The 20,468-nt window shown below is 46.0% G+C and overlaps 1 protein-coding gene across 1 annotated transcript in view; it reads right to left on the bottom strand.

The window, feature by feature from the left end:
- Positions 1–20,468, bottom strand: part of LOC147112873 (gamma-aminobutyric acid receptor subunit rho-2-like) — a 73,588-nt gene that overhangs the window by 31,719 nt on the left and 21,401 nt on the right. The window contains exons 3-6 of the mRNA XM_085997637.1: positions 17,304–17,371; positions 12,247–12,470; positions 11,001–11,083; positions 22–162 (exon numbers count right to left, since the gene is read on the bottom strand). Of these exons, the coding sequence (XP_085853763.1) occupies positions 22–162; positions 11,001–11,083; positions 12,247–12,470; positions 17,304–17,371 (516 nt within the window). The remainder of the gene's footprint in view (positions 1–21; positions 163–11,000; positions 11,084–12,246; positions 12,471–17,303; positions 17,372–20,468) is intronic.

Raw genomic sequence — 20,468 nt, 5'->3', positions numbered from 1 at the left:
GTATCACACAAGAACACTCACCTGTACTACTATAGAAAGCCAATTTGGAGGTAGTGTGAAATTTCTGTATGAGAAACTGAGACAAAGAGACCTTCTCATCTGTCTTCAATGCATTTTCAGCATCCTTCCAATACAGCATAAGGTCATCTTCTGTGTAAGCATCTGCCATGAAAGAGATATCAACACAGTGTTTAATTGTCACAGGATGAAACTGAATAGCAAGAACTCGGCTCTGGTGAACAGCTAATATTGTAACATTAATATGAGGTTTTTTTTATTCGTTCATGGGATGTGGGCATCGCTGGCAAGACCAGCATTTATTCCCCATCCCTAGTTGCCCTTGAGAAGGTGGTGGTGAGCCGCTATCTTGAACAGCTGCAGTCCATACGGTGAAAGTACTCCCACAGTGCTGTTAGGGAGGGAGTTCCACGATTTTGACCCAGTGGTGATGAAGGAACGGTGATATACTTCTAAGTCAGGATGGTGTGTGACTTGGAGGGGAACTTGGAGGTGGTGGTGTTCCCATGCACCTGCTGCCCTTGTCCTTCTAGGTGGAAGAGGTCGCGGGTTTGGGAGGTGCTGCCGAAGAAGCCTTGGCGAGTTGCTGCAATGCATCTTGTAGATGGTACACACTGCAGCCATGGTGCGCCGGTGGTGGAGGGTGTGAATCTTTAAGATGGTGGATGGGGTGCCAATCAAGCGGGCTGCTTTGTCTTGGATGGTGTCGAGCTTCTTGAGCTACTCATCCAGGCAAGTGGAGAGTATTCCATCACACTCCTTACTTGTGCCTTGTAGATGGTAGAAAGGCTTTGTGGAGTCAGGAGGTGAGACATTCGCCACAGAATACCCAGCCTCTGACCTGTTCTTGTTGCCACAGTATTTATGTGGCTGGTCCAGTTAAGTTTCTGGTCAGTGGTGACCCCCAGGATATTGATGGTGGGGGATTCGGCGATGGTAATTGTTGTGTATGTACCTTTAAGAGAATAACTGGTCTCAGACTGCAGTACCGGCAGTGACCACCCCTGTATAAAAGGCGCTAGAGAGCCTCTGTTGGTTAGTTTCGTTTATGCCTTTCACCAGTAAAGACTTGTTTGTTTCTCTCCTGCTAGTCCGTGTCTCAATCATTCACGGACTTAACACTGGCGACGAGTTAGAAACGAACTTACCTGCAACTCAGCAGCAGCTCCGACGACGTGTTGAAGGTCGGAGCCAGAAGAAAGAAGAAAAAAAAAAAAAAAATAGGCCATTGAAACTCGAGAAACGGGCGTCGACCGCCAATCATCGATTTCAAAACTTGCAGGAGAGACTGTCCAGAGCCAGGCTGGGTTCCTCGGTCCATGGTTTCCCAGCTAATCGGGCTGGTGGCAGGTAGTGCTCTGATCCTTCCTGGGCTGCAACGGGGCCGGGCAGCGAGTCGGGAAGCAAGGAGAGAGAGAGAGGGTGGAGCATACAGGGCGCGGTCGGTGTTTCGAAGCTGGGCAGCGTTCGGACCTCAGAAGAGGGAGGGAAGTGTTCCAGAGGGTCCGCTCCACGACGGGAAAATAATAAAAGAAAAAGAATACGCGCAAGAAACCGTGGAAAGCAGCGCTAACAACAGCGGGGAAGAAGGAAAAGCGCGGGAGGCGCCATTTTGTTAAATCGGAGAAGAAGGCAAAGCACGGGAGGCGCCATTTTAGATTTGCAAGATGCCGAAGACTGGCTGTATCACTGCTTTTGATAATACATTAGAGGACTGGACCACGTATGTGGAAAGAGTCGAGGTATATTTTGAGGCAAATGAAATAGCAGAGGGGAAAAAGGCATCACTATTGCTAAACGTAATGGGCGCTAGAACGTACGGCCTATTGCGGGATCTGATTACTCCAGCCAAACCGAAGGCGAAGAGTTTTAATGAAATTGTTGCTGTTCTACAGGAGCACTTAAACCCTGCACCGCTGTTGATAGCAGAAAGATTTAAATTCCACAGGAGAACTCAGCACAAAGATGAGAGCAATGCTGAGTATCTTACGGAACTACGCAAGCTATCAAAGCACTGCCAGTTCGGAGCAGGACTGGCAGATACCCTACGGGACAAATTTGTCTGTGGACTCCTGAGTGAAGGAACACAGAAGAAGTTACTCGCAGAAAAAGAGCTGACGCTAGAGAAGGCTTTCAGCGTGGCAGTATCGTATGAAGCAGCAGCCAGGGGAGCTGCAGAAATTCAACAAAAACCACAGGAATACGGCACCCACGAAATGACACAGGGATTTGCAAAATGTTATCGCTGCGGCAGAACTAACCATGACCAGAAGGACTGCTGGTCCAAAGACAAAATATGCAGACAATGCGGGAAGATTGGACACATTGCACGAGTTTGTAGGTCTGGGAAGAAGACCAGCGACAACAAAAAGGCTACTAAGGAACCGTACAAGAAAGTACAAAAGATGACGGACAGTAGTTCCGAAGACCAGATGAGCGATAGTGAATCCAAGAACAGGAGATTAAGCTGTCTCAAACTTCACAATGTAATCGCAAAAGAGGATCACCAAACCATTTGGGTCACCCTCACGATAGCAGGGTCCCAAGTTAAAATGGAATTGGATACAGGATCCGTCATGAATCGACGAGACTATGAGCGGCTATTTTCACACATACCCTTGAGAGAGACATCCATCGTCTTGACGACGTATACGGGGCAAAAAGTATACCCCAGAGGAAAAATAAGGGTGCCTGTCGAATACAATGACAAGAAAATACGGAAATTGTATCTCTACATTCTGCCAAATGGTGGACCACCGTTATTGGGATGGGAATGGATCAGGAAGATAAACTTAGATTGGCATTCCATTCATGCAATGACGGTGGACGGTAAAAAAGATGAAGACGTCACTCCTGGACGATTGTCAACAATCTTAGCTAACGCCAAAGAGGTATTTCAACAAGAACTGGGCACGCTTAAAGGCGTAACCGCCTCGATAAAAATAGAAGAGAATGCAGTTCCCAAGTTTTACAAAGCAAAACCGGTACCATATGCAATTCGCCCAGCCGTCGAGGCAGAGCTGGAGAATCTGGAGAAGGCGGGCGTGTTGCCTAAGGTCGACTGGAGCGAGTGGGCGACACCCATCGTTCCTGTCACGAAGAAAACGTTAAGCAATAAGTCCGGGGAGCCAAGGAAGATTTGCATCTGTGGGGATTTCAAGGTGACGGTGAACCCAGTCCTTCACACAGTACAATATCCTCTTCCAAGGATAGAAGACATCTTCGCCTCACTGTCTGGAGGGAAGCGTTTTACAAAAATTGACCTAGCACAAGCATATTTGCAGATGGAGGTTGAAGAGTCCTCTAGGAAGTATCTCACAATAAACACTCACAAAGGTCTTTACCAGTATCATCGATTGGTATTCGGAGTAGCATCGGCTCCAGCGATATGGCAAAGAGCGATGGAACAAGTCCTGCAAGGGATTCCGGGGACTCAGTGTTACTTGGACGACATCCTTGTAACAGGTGAAGATGACAGTGAACACCTTAACAACCTAGAACAGGTGCTCACTAGACTACGGGAACATGGGCTGCGAGCCAACCGCCCCAAGTGTGAATTTTTTAAGAAACAGATATCGTATTGTGGCCACGTGATTGATGAAGAGGGGTTACATAGGTCCCCTGACAAAATTGAAGCGGTTGTTAAGGCCCCAGCGCCTGAAAATGTGTCGCAACTGAGGTCATTCCTCGGGTTGGTGAATTACTATCATAAGTTTTTGCCGAATTTGTCGAGAATTCTGCATCCACTGAACACCCTGCTACGAACGGGGGTAGCATGGAAATGGAGCGATGATTGTAAACGTGCTTTTCAGAAGAGTAAGGACTTAATCACTTCGAAGGAAGTATTGGCTCACCACAACCCAGCACTGCCAATCAGGCTGGCGTGTGATGCGTCTCCCTACGGCATTGGGGCGGTACTGTCACATAAATTCCTTGATGGTTTGGAGAGGCCGATAGCTTTTGCGTCACGCTCGTTAACTTCTGCCGAGCGTAACTACGCCCAGATTGACAGAGAGGCCCTCAGCCTAGTGTGGGGGGTGAAGAAGTTCAATCACTATCTGCACGGTCAAAAATTTACTCTACTAACCGATCATCAACCTCTTGTCTCCATTTTCAACCCTCAGAAGGGCGTACCGATAATGACAGCACAACGGCTGCAGAGATGGTCCCTTTTCCTAGGGGCACACCAATATGACATCGAGTACAGGGGAACTAAACAGCATGGAAATGCTGATGGATTGTCACGTCTACCGTTGCCGACGGTGGAAGAAGAAGACCTTGCAGTGGATCCAATGGAGTTATTCCACTCGACCATAGTCGAATGTCTCCCTGTGACGAATGCAAACATAGAAAAGGAAACACGGAATGACCCGACACTATCACGGGTCTATGATTTAACGGTGAAGGGATGGCTAGCACATGGCGAACCACTGCTGCCAGCATTTTCGCCAAGAAGAGAACAGCTGTCAGTGTGCAGAGGAACCTTGATGTGTGGATCCAGAGTAGTAATTCCACCTAAGTTGACGGATAGAGTGCTCAATGAGCTTCATGAGGGTCATCTGGGTGGGGTAAAAATGAAGAGCTTAGCCAGAGCGTTTGTGTGGTGGCCGGGAATCGATAGAGAAATCGAAGAGATGACCAAGAGCTGTGCAGGATGCCAGAAGGTCCAAAACGCCCCACCACAAGCTCCTCTGCATCCATGGGAGTGGCCCTCATCTCCATGGCAAAAGGTGCACATTGATTTTGCTGGTCCCTTCATGGACTCGATGTTTTTAATTGCGGTGGATGCGCATTCAAAGTGGCCAGAGGTAATAAAAATGTCCTCAACCACCACGGAAAAAACTATCGCAGTTTTACGAACCATATTCGCCAGGAATGGGCTGCCTGAACAGATTTGCTCTGACAATGGACCACAGTTTGTGTCTGAAGAGTTCCGGAGGTTCTTAAAGAACAATGGTGTTAAGCATTACACATCTGCCCCATATCATCCAGCCACTAATGGATTGGCCAAGAGGTTTGTCCAAACATTCAAGAAGGCTATCAAGGCAATGTGTAATGAAGATATACCCCTACAACATAAGGTGGACAACTTCTTGTTTGCCTACATGCGGTTACCAACCAAACTCCAGCCATGATGTTCTTCAATCGAAGACTACGATGCCGCTTGGATTTGGTTAAGCCAAACATCCGAAGAGATGTGAAGAACAGGCAGTTTCAGAATATGAATGAAAGGCCGACCAGGAGTTTTAAGATAGGTCAACCAGTTTTGGCCCGGGACTACCGCACTGAGAAATGGCAGCCAGGAACGATTTGTACACGACAAGGACCTCTCATGTATACTGTGGACGTTGGGGAGAGCATTGTAAGATGCCATGCTGACCAGATTCTAGAGTCACTGGAAAACGTCAACTCCACACCACGATCTGATACACCTGGTACAGGTAGACTATCCTTTATCCGAAAACCTCGGGACCAGCCGTGTTTCGGTTTTAGGAAAATTTCGGTTTTCGGAAGGTGCGCGAAAACACTTCGGTTTTCAGAGGTAATTCGGTTTTCGGGAGTGCGGATAAAGGATACACTATCCCTTATCCGAAAATAACAACTATAAATACTGTAGTTACAGGGATAAATACTGTAGTACAGTTTATTTGTAAGGAAAACATTCAGTAAAACTTCAAACATGTACAGGTACAAACTAAGCTAAATACCTGTACATAAACATGCAATAAAGGTACATTACATCTGGCTTGAGGATCTTGGAGAAGAGGGTACATCAGTGTTGTCATCATTGTCATCAGGTTGGAGTTGGACATCTGAAGATGGGCCAGGAACAGGATTCTCAAGTGATGAAGCATGACTACGACAGACGGCCTTTTTAAAGACTTCTTCCAGTGTCATCTGTCTCATTAACATTGGTATCTGTCTCATTAACATTGGTTTCTGTCTAACCAGTCTCTCTTTAATTGAGTAAACTTGCATAATCTCTTGCTCACTGATAAATGCACGTTTTTCAAGGCCAGCAATTAACTGATCACACATTGTCACCATATCGTCTATGGGGATTTTGTCACCTGTGTTCACAATGTCATCATCATCATCACTACTGTCCTCATGCTTGTCTTTATTTAACACCATTTCAGCAATTTCCCCATCACTCAACAAATTCACAACAGGTGCATCATTGTCAATGTTCAGCACTTCTTCGATGTCAGCTTCCTCTAACGTATTTACACTTTCGGATGATAAACCTTTGGCGTAAGTGAAGAGGTTTGATATCATCTTCTCCTGACTGACAGGAAATCCTTCAAACTCGTCATCTGCAGGTCCATCTTCATGAAACATCGTTGAAGGCCAAAGTCTGTGCCAAGCATTTTTTAATGTTGGTTTGTCAACATCGTTCCAAGCATTAGCAACTGCATAAATGGCATCCTTAACATTGAATTCTTTCAGGAAGCTTTGGATTCCTTCGCCTCTGTTGATTGCATCAAGCATAGAGTTCAAAAAAACGTCTTTATACTTGCTCTTCATGGAGCGTAAAATTCCTTGGTCACAAGGCTGTATTAAAGATGTCACATTAGGGGGAAAGTTAATGCCGAAAACATAACTTTTCACAAGAAGTTCAGGAGGGGGATGTGCGGAGCAGTTGTCCAGGAACAATAAAATTTTGCAGTTTTCTTCCAGTCCAACTTGCCTGCAATGAGCTCGTGTCGCTGGTACGAAGTGGTTATTGAACCAGTGAGAAAATATTCCTCTGGTTACCCATGCTTTCCTGCTCGCATAATAATGCACAGGTAAATTGCATGCACCTTTCAAACATCTCGGATGTTGGCTTTTTCCAATCACTACCAACTTTAACTTGTGTGTGCCTGCAGCATTGGCACACCCAAGAACAGTCAACCTGTCCTTAGCATCCTTAAAACCTGCTGGTGCACTCTCATCAGCCGTTGCTAATGTTTTTCTAGGAACGTAGCGCCAGAACAGAGCTGTTTCATCAGCATTGTAAATTTGTTCAGGACCGAGGTTTTCATCCGATACTATTTTTGCAAACTCATCTATGTAATTTTCAGCTGCTTCATGATCAGCAGAAGCTTTTTCACCACAGATTTTCAGATATCTTATACCATGACGCTTCTTAAATTTATGCAGCCAACCTTCTGAATATTCACACTCAACTTCAATGTTCAGTTCTTCATGGTATATTCTAGCTTGCTTCATGACCATCAAACCAGTCAGTGGCACACGTTCACCTCTGCGTTGTCGAATCCACTCAATCAGCACACGGTCAAGATCTTCATTTTTTGCCCTATGCAATGTTTTCCTAATTTTCATTAGTTTATGGTCATCACTGTCAGTGTAAAATTTCAACAACTTGTCTTTCTGTTTCTTTAAGTCATATACGGTGGTACTTCCCACACCATATTCTTCAGTAAGATGTCGCACAGACACGCCACGATCAAGCTTCTGCAATAACTCCACTTTCTGCGATATCGATAATGAGCGATGCTTCCTTCTCTGCTTCTCACTGTTACCCATTGGGGTATCTGCAGCTCTTTTTAGCATTTTCACAAATTGTTAAAAGCCAGCAAATATCTAAGAGAGCAGCAAATATCTAAGAGAGCTGCAAATATCTAAGAGAGCTGCAAATATCTAAGAGAGCAGCAAATATCTAAGAGAGCAGCAAATATCACACAGAGCAGCATAACACCTGCGTGGGTCAAGCATCGGCAGCGTCGGGTCATGCTTTGTGCCACTTTCGGCTTTCAGAGTTTTTCTGGTTTCGGATGTGTGGATAAAGGATGGTACACTATCTCTTATCCGAAATTGGGTGGGGTTCGGCGGGGGTGGGGTACAGCGGGGGGGTCGGGGGTCGGTGGGGGTCGGGTTCGGCCGGGGGGGTCGGGGGTGGGGGGTGGGGGTCGGCGGGGGTCGTGGTCGTGCGCATTTCGGTTTTCAGAAGTCATGCTTTGCTCCACTTTCGGCTTTCAGAGGTTTTCTGGTTTCGGATGTGCGGATAAAGATTTCGGTTTTCAGAAGTGCGGAAAAATGCTACACTATCCCTTATCCGGCTAGGCCTGTAAGTCGTGCGCCACTCTGGTCATGTCGTGCGCACGACTTACGCTGACCGAAAAAACCTTCGGTTTTTAGAGGGTTTTGGTTTTCGGAAGTCCGGATAAAAGGTAGTCTACCTGTAATGAAATCGACGTTCCAATTGCAGCTACCGCAGAACCGGTAATATTGGAAGCAGATGAACCAAACGACATTGATTCCGACTCAACATTGCCAGAAGAACCTGATACTCCAAAGAGGCATTATCCAGACAGAATCAGGAAGCCTCCTCAAAGACTGAACTTATAATTGCTTAAACTTAACCAATGTATCTAGCAACAGTAATTGTGATTGTAATTCGTTATCATTAGTTGTTAAATGAATGTTATGTACTGTTTATCTAAAAGGGGAGGAATTGTTGTGTATGTACCTTTAAGAGAATAACTGGTCTCAGACTGCAGTACCGGCAGTGACCACCCCTGTATAAAAGGCGCTAGAGAGCCTCTGTTGGTTAGTTTCGTTTATGCCTTTCACCAGTAAAGACTTGTTTGTTTCTCTCCTGCTAGTCCGTGTCTCAATCATTCACGGACTTAACAGTAATGCCGTTGAATGTCAAGGGACGGTGGTTAGACTCTCGCTTGTTGGAGATAGTCATTGCCTGGCACTTATGTGGTGCAAATTTTACCTGCCACTTATCAGCCCAAGCCTGAATGCCCTCCAGATCTTGCTGCATGCGGGCATGGACTGTTTCATTATCTGAAGAGTTGTGAATGGCACTGGACACTGAGCAGTCATCAGCGAACATCCCCACTTCTGACGATATGATGGCGGGAAGGTCATTGATGAAGCAGCTGAAGATGGTTGGGCCTAGGACACTGCCATGAGGAACTCCTGTAGCGATGTCCTGGGGCTGTGATGATTGAACTCCAACCCTCTTCCTTTGTGCTAGGTATGACTCCAGCCAGTGGAGAGTTCTCCCCCCCCCCACCACCCGATTCCCATTGACGTCAGTTTTACTAGGGCTCCTTGATGCCACACTCAGTCAAATGCTGCCTTGATGCCAAGGGCAGTCACTCTCACCTCACCTCTGGAATTCGGCTCCTTTGTCCATGTTTGGACCAAGACTGTAATGAGGTCAGGAGCCGAGTGGTCTTGGCGGAACCCAACCTGGGCATCAGTGAGCAGGTTATTGGTGAGTAAGTGCTGCTTGATAGTACTGTCGACGCACCTTCCATCACTTTGCTGATGAAAGTTGCAAAATCGACTACCAAAACGCAATTCAAAACCTGATGTAATGCGCTTAACAATTATTGTAACCCTATGTGCTGAAGCATTTTCACCTACCAGCAGCGCACCTCTATTTTAGATTTGAAGTATCCAATCAAAAAATTAGATTGCTAGTTTGGATTAAATCGCACAACACCCACCAGGCAACATTATCACAGAGTGTAGATACATTATGCAGCCAGATTGACACCACTGTACTTATACATTGGGGTCAATTTTAACCCACCCCGCCCATCAGGAACGGGGTTGGGAGGCCGTTAGAATAATTCGATTCGACTTACTGCCTCATTTCCACTCTAATCATGCTGGCCGCCATTTTAACTGCAGACTTAATTTATGTGGCTGAGGCGGTGCCTCATGAATGCTATGCAAATCAGGGTCCTATGATGTAATTAGGACCTTGAAGCCCTTTCCAAGCGGCTGACCCGCTGAGTATAATCTCGCAGGTTTGGCCTCAGGCACTGTCTGACAGCAGTATTTAAAGAGGCACTCAGATCATAGGCACTCAGATCATAGGGATCTGTGTGCTATTGGGCTTAATGCATTTCCAAAACACTTCTGAGTTTGGAGATTGCTTGTTTCTGTCTTTTTATTTCAACCTTACTCACCCTAATTAAGCACTCACAGCGTATCATGGGAACCATTTTTGCATCAATGCTTTGGATGGAGGAACAGTTGGTGGAAGAGGAGCGGCAGGAGCAGCCTCAACAACCAGGATAAGCAGCAGATGGACCAGTTACAAGACAGCCGGTGTGAACAGGGAAGGGTGGGGTGGGGGGGGGGGGGCGGTGGCGGCGGTGGTACTGCTTGTAGAAGACCTTATCCAGCCTACAGGGTCAATAAGCCAAGGGTCTGAGGCACTTGAGTGCTGGAAGCCAGGTTTGCACTAGACTCATTGGGCCCTCAACTTTCATTTACATTAAGGCGCCATCCCATAATGTGGTTCAGGAACCAGCACAGAAGTGGAAGCTGCTTTTAAATTTTTTTAAATTGGGCACCTCCGCCCTTTGTCGCACCCATGACATGCCTCGCACTGCTCCCCCGTGCCACTCTGTGCCTCTTCCTTTGCCTGCAGCCTCATAGCTGGTTCCCTCTCTTATGCCAGGGAAGTAGTCAGCAGACCTACATTGGCTACTGGCACCCAATATTGGAGCCCCGCACTCCCAGCACAATGAGAAACGTACTCTGAACACCAACAAATTGTGTAAAAGAGCAGCTCATGCATCATCACACAAGGCCAGCTCTTTCATGCATGCAGTTCCTGAACAGCAACTTTTACTAAATCTTTGCTAGCCTTTTGTATAATGGTGGGTGATGTAATAAAAGAATTAGATGGTAATCTTGTGGGTGTCAATAAATTCTCTGCCTACAAGTAGAACATTGGATTTCTGATGGAAATCTAGTTTTGGCTGATTTTCCATCGGTTATTCAACCAGGTCTGTTTGGACAGAAAATTCATCAGTTTAGCCAATATTAATACTTAATGTGGTGGATGATGTGGTAAAGTTTCCCAAAACATATCTACCCACAGTGCATTTCATCTACATCCCAGAAGGTCGCTGCCTAATTGGTCAGGGACAGCTTCAAGCCTAGAATATAATTAATGAGAATACAGATAGGTGGAGAAGCGCATGGTGCACATGACTTACAGCTCTCTATCTCCAGGGAACAGGTCTGTGTGTCGAGAGGGAAGCGGCTGAAATCCATGTTACACATCGCCGTTACGGTCACCCTACAAATCAAATAGATTACTTGTAACGTTATCTAATACCTGTAGCTTGAGAATGTTGCACATTGAATAAAGACCCTGCTCTGACCACTGCTGCAGAGTAAACATCGTTCTACTACTCAGTGTTATGATAGGTTTATTTGATCTCTTCACGTCTGCAGAATGCAGTTGATTGGACCTTTCCTCTGAGTTCTGGTGCCATCATTTCCAAAAGGCTCTGGGTGATCGCCATATCCCAAAGAGTAAAATAACTGTCTCCTAAAAAAGGGAAAACATCCCGAGGGAGATTTTCTTGGTCCCGTGCCTGGGTGGCTTGGATTGTTTGGGCACAGCAAATACAGGATAATCAGATGGGTTCACTTTTCCTACATACACTACACCCAGGCACCGGACCAGGAAAATTTCCCTTCTGTTATTTTCAGTAACCTGAGAGGAACAAAAGAATCAGCTTGTTCTGTAGGGTTGATAAATTAATGGACAAAAAATAAAATCAAGCGCACCATTTCCTGAGCAGCACTCCCACTTCGCCCCAGGAACACCCCACCACAGAATCAGCCCTTATATCTGCAATACTGTTTCTTGGCATGAATAAAGTAGATGTATTAGCCGAGCTGCCCAGAATAAGTCATGTGGAATTTGGTGGGAGATTCCAGAAGGGCCGCTCTGTCAGCTCTGCCATCATGTTGGGGATTTCCCACCCAACATGATGAGGAACATCCGATACATCCACACACAAATGGTACGCTGCAATATATGCAAATGACAGAAATACATTATCCAAAGTATTTTTCGCCCTCTGCGCTATAGCAACGTTGGCTGCAAGGGATGAAGGAGGAATGTGAAAGTTAAAGGGCCAAAAAGTCTTTCCTCAGGGAACACAGGTATAAGTAATTCACACCGGTGGGTTGAAAGTCACCTTTGCGCCAGCTGTCGGAGTCCTAAATGAGTTTGCTTAGTCTCAACCCAGTTCTCAGTGGATGCTGCTTCACAGCACAAAACTGCCTAAAATTCAGCATCAATTGGCAATCCCACTCAGAGAAGCTGTAAGGATTGCTGGTATGGGAAAAGGAAATGTCATACTGATGCAGTTAGGGGTTGCTGTTGTATGGTGGAAGCCCCAGTAGATTTTCTGGAGAAGAAATGCGGTAGAGAACCTACATGCTTACCTTATACTATACAGCACATTTCCATCAGGAAAGATGCGTATCATTACATTATCTGTGGTTGTGTCATGGATAAATGACCTTTTCGAGTGAACAAAAAACACGTCGGGTGCCCAAATCTTTTTGACGAGCCTGCCATCAAATGTCATACTTCGGTTTGTGGTGCTGGGAAATGAAAGCCGCTCATCTTTCCAGTAATTGCGCAAATATAGAGTCATTGTGAAATCCTGCAGAAAACACAGTAACAAAACCAAAGACTGAATTCTCAAGTCCATGACATACAACAACTTGGGGGGGGGGGGGGGGGGGGGGGTGGTGGGTCACTGTTACATTGACTATGCTTTGGGTATTGCAACTTTCCTGCCTCAGTACTTGCTTAAAACCTGTTACAACTAACTTTTTCCAGTTCTGATGAAAGGTCATCTGAAACGTTAACTCTATGGCCGCGATTTTGTCAATGGATGCGGGTTGGGAGCAGTCAGGTGGTTTCCGGCTTCCAGTCCCGCCCCCCAACTGCATCCGGCCCACGGACGTGATTTTACGTTGATTGACCTTGTTAAGCCTGCCCTGCGGGGCTTGCCAGCCAATTAAGAAGCCGGTCAAATGACGTTTGATGACGCATCATCTGCCAGTTTTCTTAAAAGGACCACGCACAATTTTTTTTAATAGCTCATTTCTCAGTGTTTGACAGCATTGAGGTGCTGCAAACACTGACAATCACTGAACAAAGGTGAGCGCTTGCACCCAGGCTCTCCTATGACTCCCTCCATAGGCTAGAACAGATGGCAGCTGCAGGTGAGGTGACAGGAGCGATCTGTCACTGGTGAGAGAGGTTCTCCCAATGAGGTGGCACGGGACATGGATTTCAAAACTTGTTACCTAAAGAAATGTGTAAATGCATTAAAAATGATTTTCCCAACATTCTCTTACCTCTGAGACTCACCAGTGCACCATTGGATCCTTCACACCATTTCTGCAGCTGTCATCAATGCAGTAACATTACAGCAGACTCACAACACGCCACACTTACCTGGCGTGGTGTCCGGACGTCGGGAAGCCCGAGCGGCAAAATTAAAAAATAGCCTGTCAACTACTCTCAACTACCTGTTAACAGGTAAGTGGCTTTAATCCTCTTCCTGCCACTAGGTGTCGGATCCTTGTGCAAATTGGGGACCCGACACTTGGGAAAATTGTTTGGAGGCGGGTTGACGGCGGGATCAGATCCCGCCGTCAATCAAAACGATTTTAACTTTTGACCCGCCTCCAAACCCGCTCTCAGTGCCGATAAAATCACGGCCTATTTCTCTCTCCAAAGATGCTGCCTGATCTACTGAGCATTTCCAGCAATTTCTGTTTTTATAATCTATACTATACTTGGGCTAGCAGTGCTTGATGATATCACTAGGTGCCTCAGCATTGATATCCCACAAAAAATCATCCAAAATAATATACAATGAAAGCCCAGTTGGCAACTTGTTATGCTTTACTATGTGGTGATCCTGACTATGACAGCGAATGTCTCCTCCCTACCCATAGAGGAAAACATTCTGAAGTATGTGATGGTTTTACCATTTGGAGACCGGGGGAGAACTTTTGCTGCACTTAGATCCCCCTTTTCACTCTCTGGAAGTCATTGGTGACAGAGTGGAGACCTCAGGTCTCCATGGACTTGGACTTCCATCATACAATGGTAGCTTTCTACAAACAACTCTCAGAACAAAAGAGAGAACTGAAAACCTTTTGGTACAACAAGTTTTACCATCTGGGGCTGATCAGTTTACTTCCAGGAATAACCCTGTTCTCAATCACAAGCCGCAGAAAATTCACTGCTAGATAATTGTACATGAAGTATGAAATATAACAGACAGGTAACATGTTTGAGAAAGGATTGATCCATATGTTTGCATTTTTCAGCTTGACTCTTGTGTCTGTATCAGAAGGTTGGGAACTCAAGCCCTACTCCAGAACTAGGGCTGCCATTCCAGTGCAGTACTGAGGGTGTTGGCCTGTGGATGAGACATTACACCAAGGCCTCATCTGTTTGCTTCAATGGTTGTGGTGCATGTCAAGGATCCCATGACACTGCTTCAAGAGCAAGGAGCTCTCCCAGTGTCCAGGCCAACATTCCTCCCTCAACCAAGGCCATAAAAAATAGGTTTACTGGCCTTTCACCTCAATGCTGTTTGCGGGATTTTCCTGTGTGCAGAAGGACTGCCATGTTTGTCTACAAACAAGTCACTGCACCTCAAACTAATTAGTTGCATGTGAAGCAGTTAGAAATGTTTCTGAGTAATATCATATGGTGCTAGAGCTTTCTTTTTTTTCTCTTTTAAAAATTAGTTCATACATACAGATCGAGAAATTCTTGGGTTAAATCCCTGGTTTGTGCTAAATTAGCTGATCCTAGCAGAGGGGTGATGGGAGTACTATTGTTACTTGGCTCCACTCCACAACTGTTGCCTTTTCATTCTAACTGTTGAAAAATTAATACTTCATTATACAATTGAAAATCAAAATATTTTAGACTTTTTTGATGAAGTAAGAGAGAGGATTGAAGGGAATGCAATGGATGTTGTCTACATGGATTTTCGGAAGGTGTTTGACAAAGTACCACATAGAAGGCTGGTTAACAAAATTGAGGCTCGTGGAATAGGTGGGTCAGTGGCAGCTTGGTTAAGGAATTGGCTTAAGGACAGCAATCAGCGAGTTGTGGTAAATGGCTGTTTTTCAGACTGGAGGATGGTAGACAGTGGTGTTCCCCAAGGGTCAGTGCTGGGGCCACTGCTTTTTTTTTTTTTAATATGCATGACCTGGATATTGGAATACAGAGTAGAATTTCTAAATTTGCCGATGACACCAAACTTGGGGGTGTGGCAAACAGTGATGATGATACCAATCGACTGCAACAGGACATAGAAAGGCTGGCAGAATGGGCAGGCAAGTGGCAGATGGAATTTAATACAGAGAAGTGTGAGGTGATGCATTTTGGCAGAAGGAACAGGGACAGGCAATATACACTAAATGGCACCGTTTAAAGAGTGTGCAGGGACAGAGGGACCTGGGAGTTAATGTGCATAGGTCCCTGAAGGTGGCAGGACATATTGCGAGAGTGGTTAACAATGCATATGGGATCTTGGGTTTCATAAATAGAGGTATTGAGTACATTAGTATAAAGGTTCAGCATAACTTCTCTAAAGTGTTGGTTAGGCCACAACTGGAGTACCGCCTCCAGTTCTGGTCACCACACTTGAGGAAGGATGTGAAAGCCCTTGAGAGGGTGCAGAGGAGATTTACCAGAATGGTTCCGAGGATGGGGCATCTAAGCTACAAGGACAGGTTGGAGAAGCTGGATTTCTTTTGATTAGAGCAAAGGAGGTTGCAGGATGATTTGATAGAGGCATACAAGATTATGACGGGTTTGGATAGGCTAGACGGGGAAAGGCTGTTCCCACTAGTTGATGGTACAAGGACTAGGGGACACAGGTTTAAGGTTTTGGGCAAGAGATACAGGGGGGAGGTGAGAAAAAACTTTTTTACGCAGCCAGTGGTGATGACCTGGAACTCGCTGCCGATGGAAGTGGTGGAAGCAGAGTCACTCAATGTTTTCAAGGGGAGACTGGATAGGCACTTGAGGGAAATAAACTTGCAGGGCTACGGGATAGAGCGGGGGGATGGGACTGACTGGATTGCTCTACAGAGAGGTGGCACGGACTCGATGGGCCAAATGGCCTCCTTCTGTGCCGTTATGATTCTATGGCCTAGAAATTGGGGTGAGGCGCCAAACTGGCGCCAAGTTCGCCTGGGCGCAGATTTTTGCGCAGCGTTCGGAGCAGTAGCGATCATCAGATATTCAGCCTCAGTGCCCCTAGAGGGAGACGGTGCGTGGCTCGAGGCGCTCCGCGTCCCTCTTAGGCGCTGAAAGTGAATTTCGCAGCACAACGTGCCGCAGCGGCACGCTGCGGTACTGCAGGCCTTCCTCCCATTGTGAAGGGGGAGGGGCCTGCAGCAGCGTGAACCCCGATCGCGAGTGCCGGCAAAAGAGCCCGGCACGGTGGAAAAGTGCCGGGCTCTCGGGAAACAGCCGGCAATGCCGCAGGGGGGGGGATCTGGAGGCCGGGGACGGAGGTGCTGGCAGGCGGCCGCCGAAAAAACCGGCTGCCCCGCACCTCCACCTTAACTTGCGCCTCTGCCGACGCAGTAAGGCCCCGTGAACCGGGCGCGGGTAGCGAACGGCGCAACAGCGGCATTCACTACCAAATATCGCGATCGGGGCGTTGCGCACACCGATGCCGTCATCGGTGGCGGCGCAGCGCAACAGGCTAACGCCACCATTAGCGCCCCTGCTGAATATCGCGGGAGGCGCAGCCAGTGGCGCTATAGCCACTGCCTGCCTCTTTAGGCGCTAACAGGTGGCGCTACATACCCAATTTCTCCCCGTGACTTTTTTTTAAATGTTACAGTTAAAGAAAACTTTGAACTACAACAACCAACCGTGTCAATTTCCACAGTACCACAGATTGGTGCCAATACAGAAATGGGTATTCACTCCACTTAGAATACATTCAGTTTACCATCAGGAGACCCATCAATGTAAAGGCTCACAGAATAGAGGGGAGCCAGTTTCAGCCCCCCCAGCATCAATCTTAATCATGTTCCTGTTATTCCCCGACTAGGGGGGTGGGAAAATATCAGAGGAAATCGTTCGAACAAAACTCCGAGCGATTGGCTAAGAACTGGGAGCAGTTTGCCAGTATACCCTCTCAGCTTCAAGTTGTACATTGCCTTGGCAGGCCAGAAGGGAAAAGACACAGGGAAGAGAACTGAGATAATAGCATATCCTCAAAAAGTATATATATTTGTACATATAAAAATCCAGTTGCACTCCGTGTTTTGGTCTTAAGGTTCACATGGGGAGGGATATGATGGCACAGGCATTGGTTGTATAGGCACAAGCATGTAAGTGGGAATGAAGTAGTTTGTGTCTGGCCTATTGATATCCAAAACAAAATGTCATTTGCCACTGAATGTATACAGTATTAAAGCTCAGTTTGATCACTTACCATATCCACCTCAGAAATACTGTCCAGGCTTTCCACCATCACGTCAACTCCAACAGGTATTGCTGGGCCTGACAGAGCAAAACAATGTCAATCCCTGTGCTTGGAAATTACTTATAATGCAGTAAAATAAACTTTTTGTAAAAAGAATACATTTAATTCATCCAGTGATGCAGATACAGAACAAAAATAACTGCTGTTCATCTTCTCGAAACATCAGTCGATTTCTTTTGCAGTGGATTATATCAATATGACAGCTATGTGGGTTCTTGCACCGAATCTTCAATCTATGTACAGAGTAAGGGTCAGATGTCCACTGTATAAAAGGATTGATTTCCTATCTGCTGCTAATCGTGGCACAAAAGCAGATATTGTATAACTGCAGCATCACATTAATTCATGACATCATTTGAATATTGAAGTGAAAATCTTTGTTTGCTTCCAACACAGAGAACCCTTCTGCCGTTCTTCACTGGCAAATGCTCTGCTCCATGAAACATTGGCATGATCTGTCAAATCACTTCTCTTCAGAGAATTTGGTTATCAGATTGCATACGATAGATTTTCAAAATGGCGCTAAAGGACTTAAAAATGAGTGCGTAAACATGCTGGGGCTGATTTTAATTTTAGGGGCACAACAGGTGGTCGGGGAATAGAATGTGACCACCGTCCGTTCGCTGTTACTGGGCCGCATGTGCAAGCTGCTTGCTGGTTGGAGGAGGGTGGGAAATTGGCTGTTGAGCTGGTCAACAGTCAGAACAGGGGGGGGGGGGGCAATCTCGGGGCAGATTTCCAGCATCTGCAGTATTTTGCTATCGTAGGATGTTGACAGATTCACTGTCTAGTCTCGGTGTCTGTAACCTGCTGTGAGGGTGCTTGTTAGTAAGCATGCCAATGCCATTTAAAGACCATAACAGTCACTACTGAACACTGTTGGGTACAGCATTACATTCCTAACAATGAGTAAAACTCCCCAGTAAAATCTGAATTCAGGAAATTATTCCCATATCTATAAAATATGGGAATCCCATAAAACAAATCAATATTTCGTGTTTATCTTCATGACTTTTGTGCTGAGCAAGATGAGAGATGTTAGTGCTGGGAAATGGGAAACTCCATTTTGGGCACCGCACACTCTTTCTACTCTGCCCAATGATGTGCCTTATTTCCCACACCAGCTATCCTGTGAGCCTGTCGGTTTGACGTCATTTAGTGCTGAATTAGGGGCAGCTTTGTGCTGTGGGCCTAAGCCCAGTGGGAACTGGATTGAGGCTCTTTTTCATTAGTTCAAGTCGAGAAAACATAATCAGTCATTTCTGTGCTCCTGGGCAGTGTGCCATCTATCCGAGCTGATCTCTCCTCTCGGCAACCCAATCTGGGCAGAGGCCACCTGAAAGTTAAATCTCTTTTCACATAGCAATAAAGCAACCGTGGTCTCTGCGTGATGTGGGACATGGTTTGCAGTAGTTTATAGAATATCTGGATGATTCATGGGCTGGAGGACAATGTAATCAGTTTACTTGCAGAGAACAAAACTCACTGGTTAAAGAGAAAATGTCTGCAAGAGCAAGATCATCTCTAGGTTTGTTGGTAAATCGACTTGTTGAGAATGGAGGGGAAACCCTAAGGAGAGGGAACAGAGCAGTTGCCAATATTTTCCTTCTGTGTTAGTTTTAGCAAATTTATAAACAAGTTTAGAAATCACAAGTTTGTGGATTTGTTCAAGCTAATGCACCGAAGAAAATATTGCATTGATTTTCTATGAAAACTAATTTTTGTAATGGGAAGACAGTGGTCCAGAAATTAATGGGCGCCACACACATTTTTCAGGTACAAACGGGTGCCTGAGCATTGAATATGGCGGGCAGTAGGCATGCCCTCATTCCATGCTGCAAGTATCTTAAACCATCATTAATATATTTAAATAAGGGACCTACACTTGTTGTAGGATATTTTTGTGATATTGGACTGCCCCCGCGCCTGACTCACCACGTGATAAACACGCTTAGCAACTCACGGCATTAACAGGCAGGAAGGAGCCTTCAGCAGTGCTATTTAAAGAGCCCATCCACTACATACAGGTTCATTGCTGGTCATTCCTTTTGGGCTGCTGGTTAATTTGTGGGAGTTTTTTGGCCTGTTTTCTGACTTATAAAACAAAATGCTGACTTCGGAGAGGAAGCTTTTGTTGGTGCTTCGCATGACTAATGTAATGTTAGCTTTCATATCTAGAGGACTTGAATATAAAGAGAAAGCTTTGCTGCAGTTATACAAAGACCTGGTTAGACCACATCTGGAGTAGTGTGTGCAGTTCTAAGCACCGCACCTTATAAAAGATATAATGGCCTTGGAAGGAGTGCAGCGGAGATTCACCAGAAGGTCATCAGGGCTCCAAGGGTTACATTGTGACGCAAGATTACATAAACTAGGCTTGTATTCCCTGGAATGTAGAAGGTTAAGGGGTGATTTGAGTGAGGTTTTTAGGATTTTGAAAGGAATTGATAGGATAGAGAGAAACTTTTTCCGCTGGTGGGGGAGTCTCGGACAAGGGGACATAACCTTAAAATCAGAGCCAGGCCATTCAGGAGAGAAGTTAAGAAACACTTCTTCACGCAAAGGGTGGTAGACGTGTGGAACTCTCTCCCACAACAAGCAGTAGATGCTAGCTCAATTAATCATTTTAAATCTGAGATCGATAGATTTTTCTAGCCAAGGGTATCAAGGGATATGGTGCCAAGGCGGGTGAATGGAGTTAGGATACAGATCAGTCACGATTTCATTGAATGGCGGAACAGGCTCAAGTGGCTGAATGGCCTTCTCCTGTTCCTATGTTTTTGCCACCTGCAGCACAGTTTTACTGCCGTGTCTGGTGGGCTGCTTTTGGGGCTGGAGGACGAGGGGGAGCAGAAGAAGACAGGAGAGTGCAGGTGCATCTGGGAGATGAGGGAGGACCAAGAGAAGGGCACAATGCAGAAGGCCATTCCCACAGTGAGTCTTTAGGGAGCACTTCTCCTTTCTACGCCAGCAGGATCGGCTACATCTCTTTCTCAATGGACAAAGCAAAGTAGGACAAGAGAGCACCAGGCTTCACCCACATAGCAGGCTTCCCCAGGGTCCAAGGTGCCATAGACTGCACCCACATCACCTTGCATGCTGATCACCACCAGC

The sequence above is a fragment of the Somniosus microcephalus genome, chromosome 9 (assembly GCF_052327205.1).
Source record: "Somniosus microcephalus isolate GS21.2 chromosome 9, FLI_Smic_1.0, whole genome shotgun sequence".
In the NCBI taxonomy this organism is placed as follows: domain Eukaryota; kingdom Metazoa; phylum Chordata; class Chondrichthyes; order Squaliformes; family Somniosidae; genus Somniosus; species Somniosus microcephalus.
The sequence above is the reverse complement of the archived record's forward strand: the minus strand, read 5'-3'. Positions and strand labels throughout refer to the sequence as shown.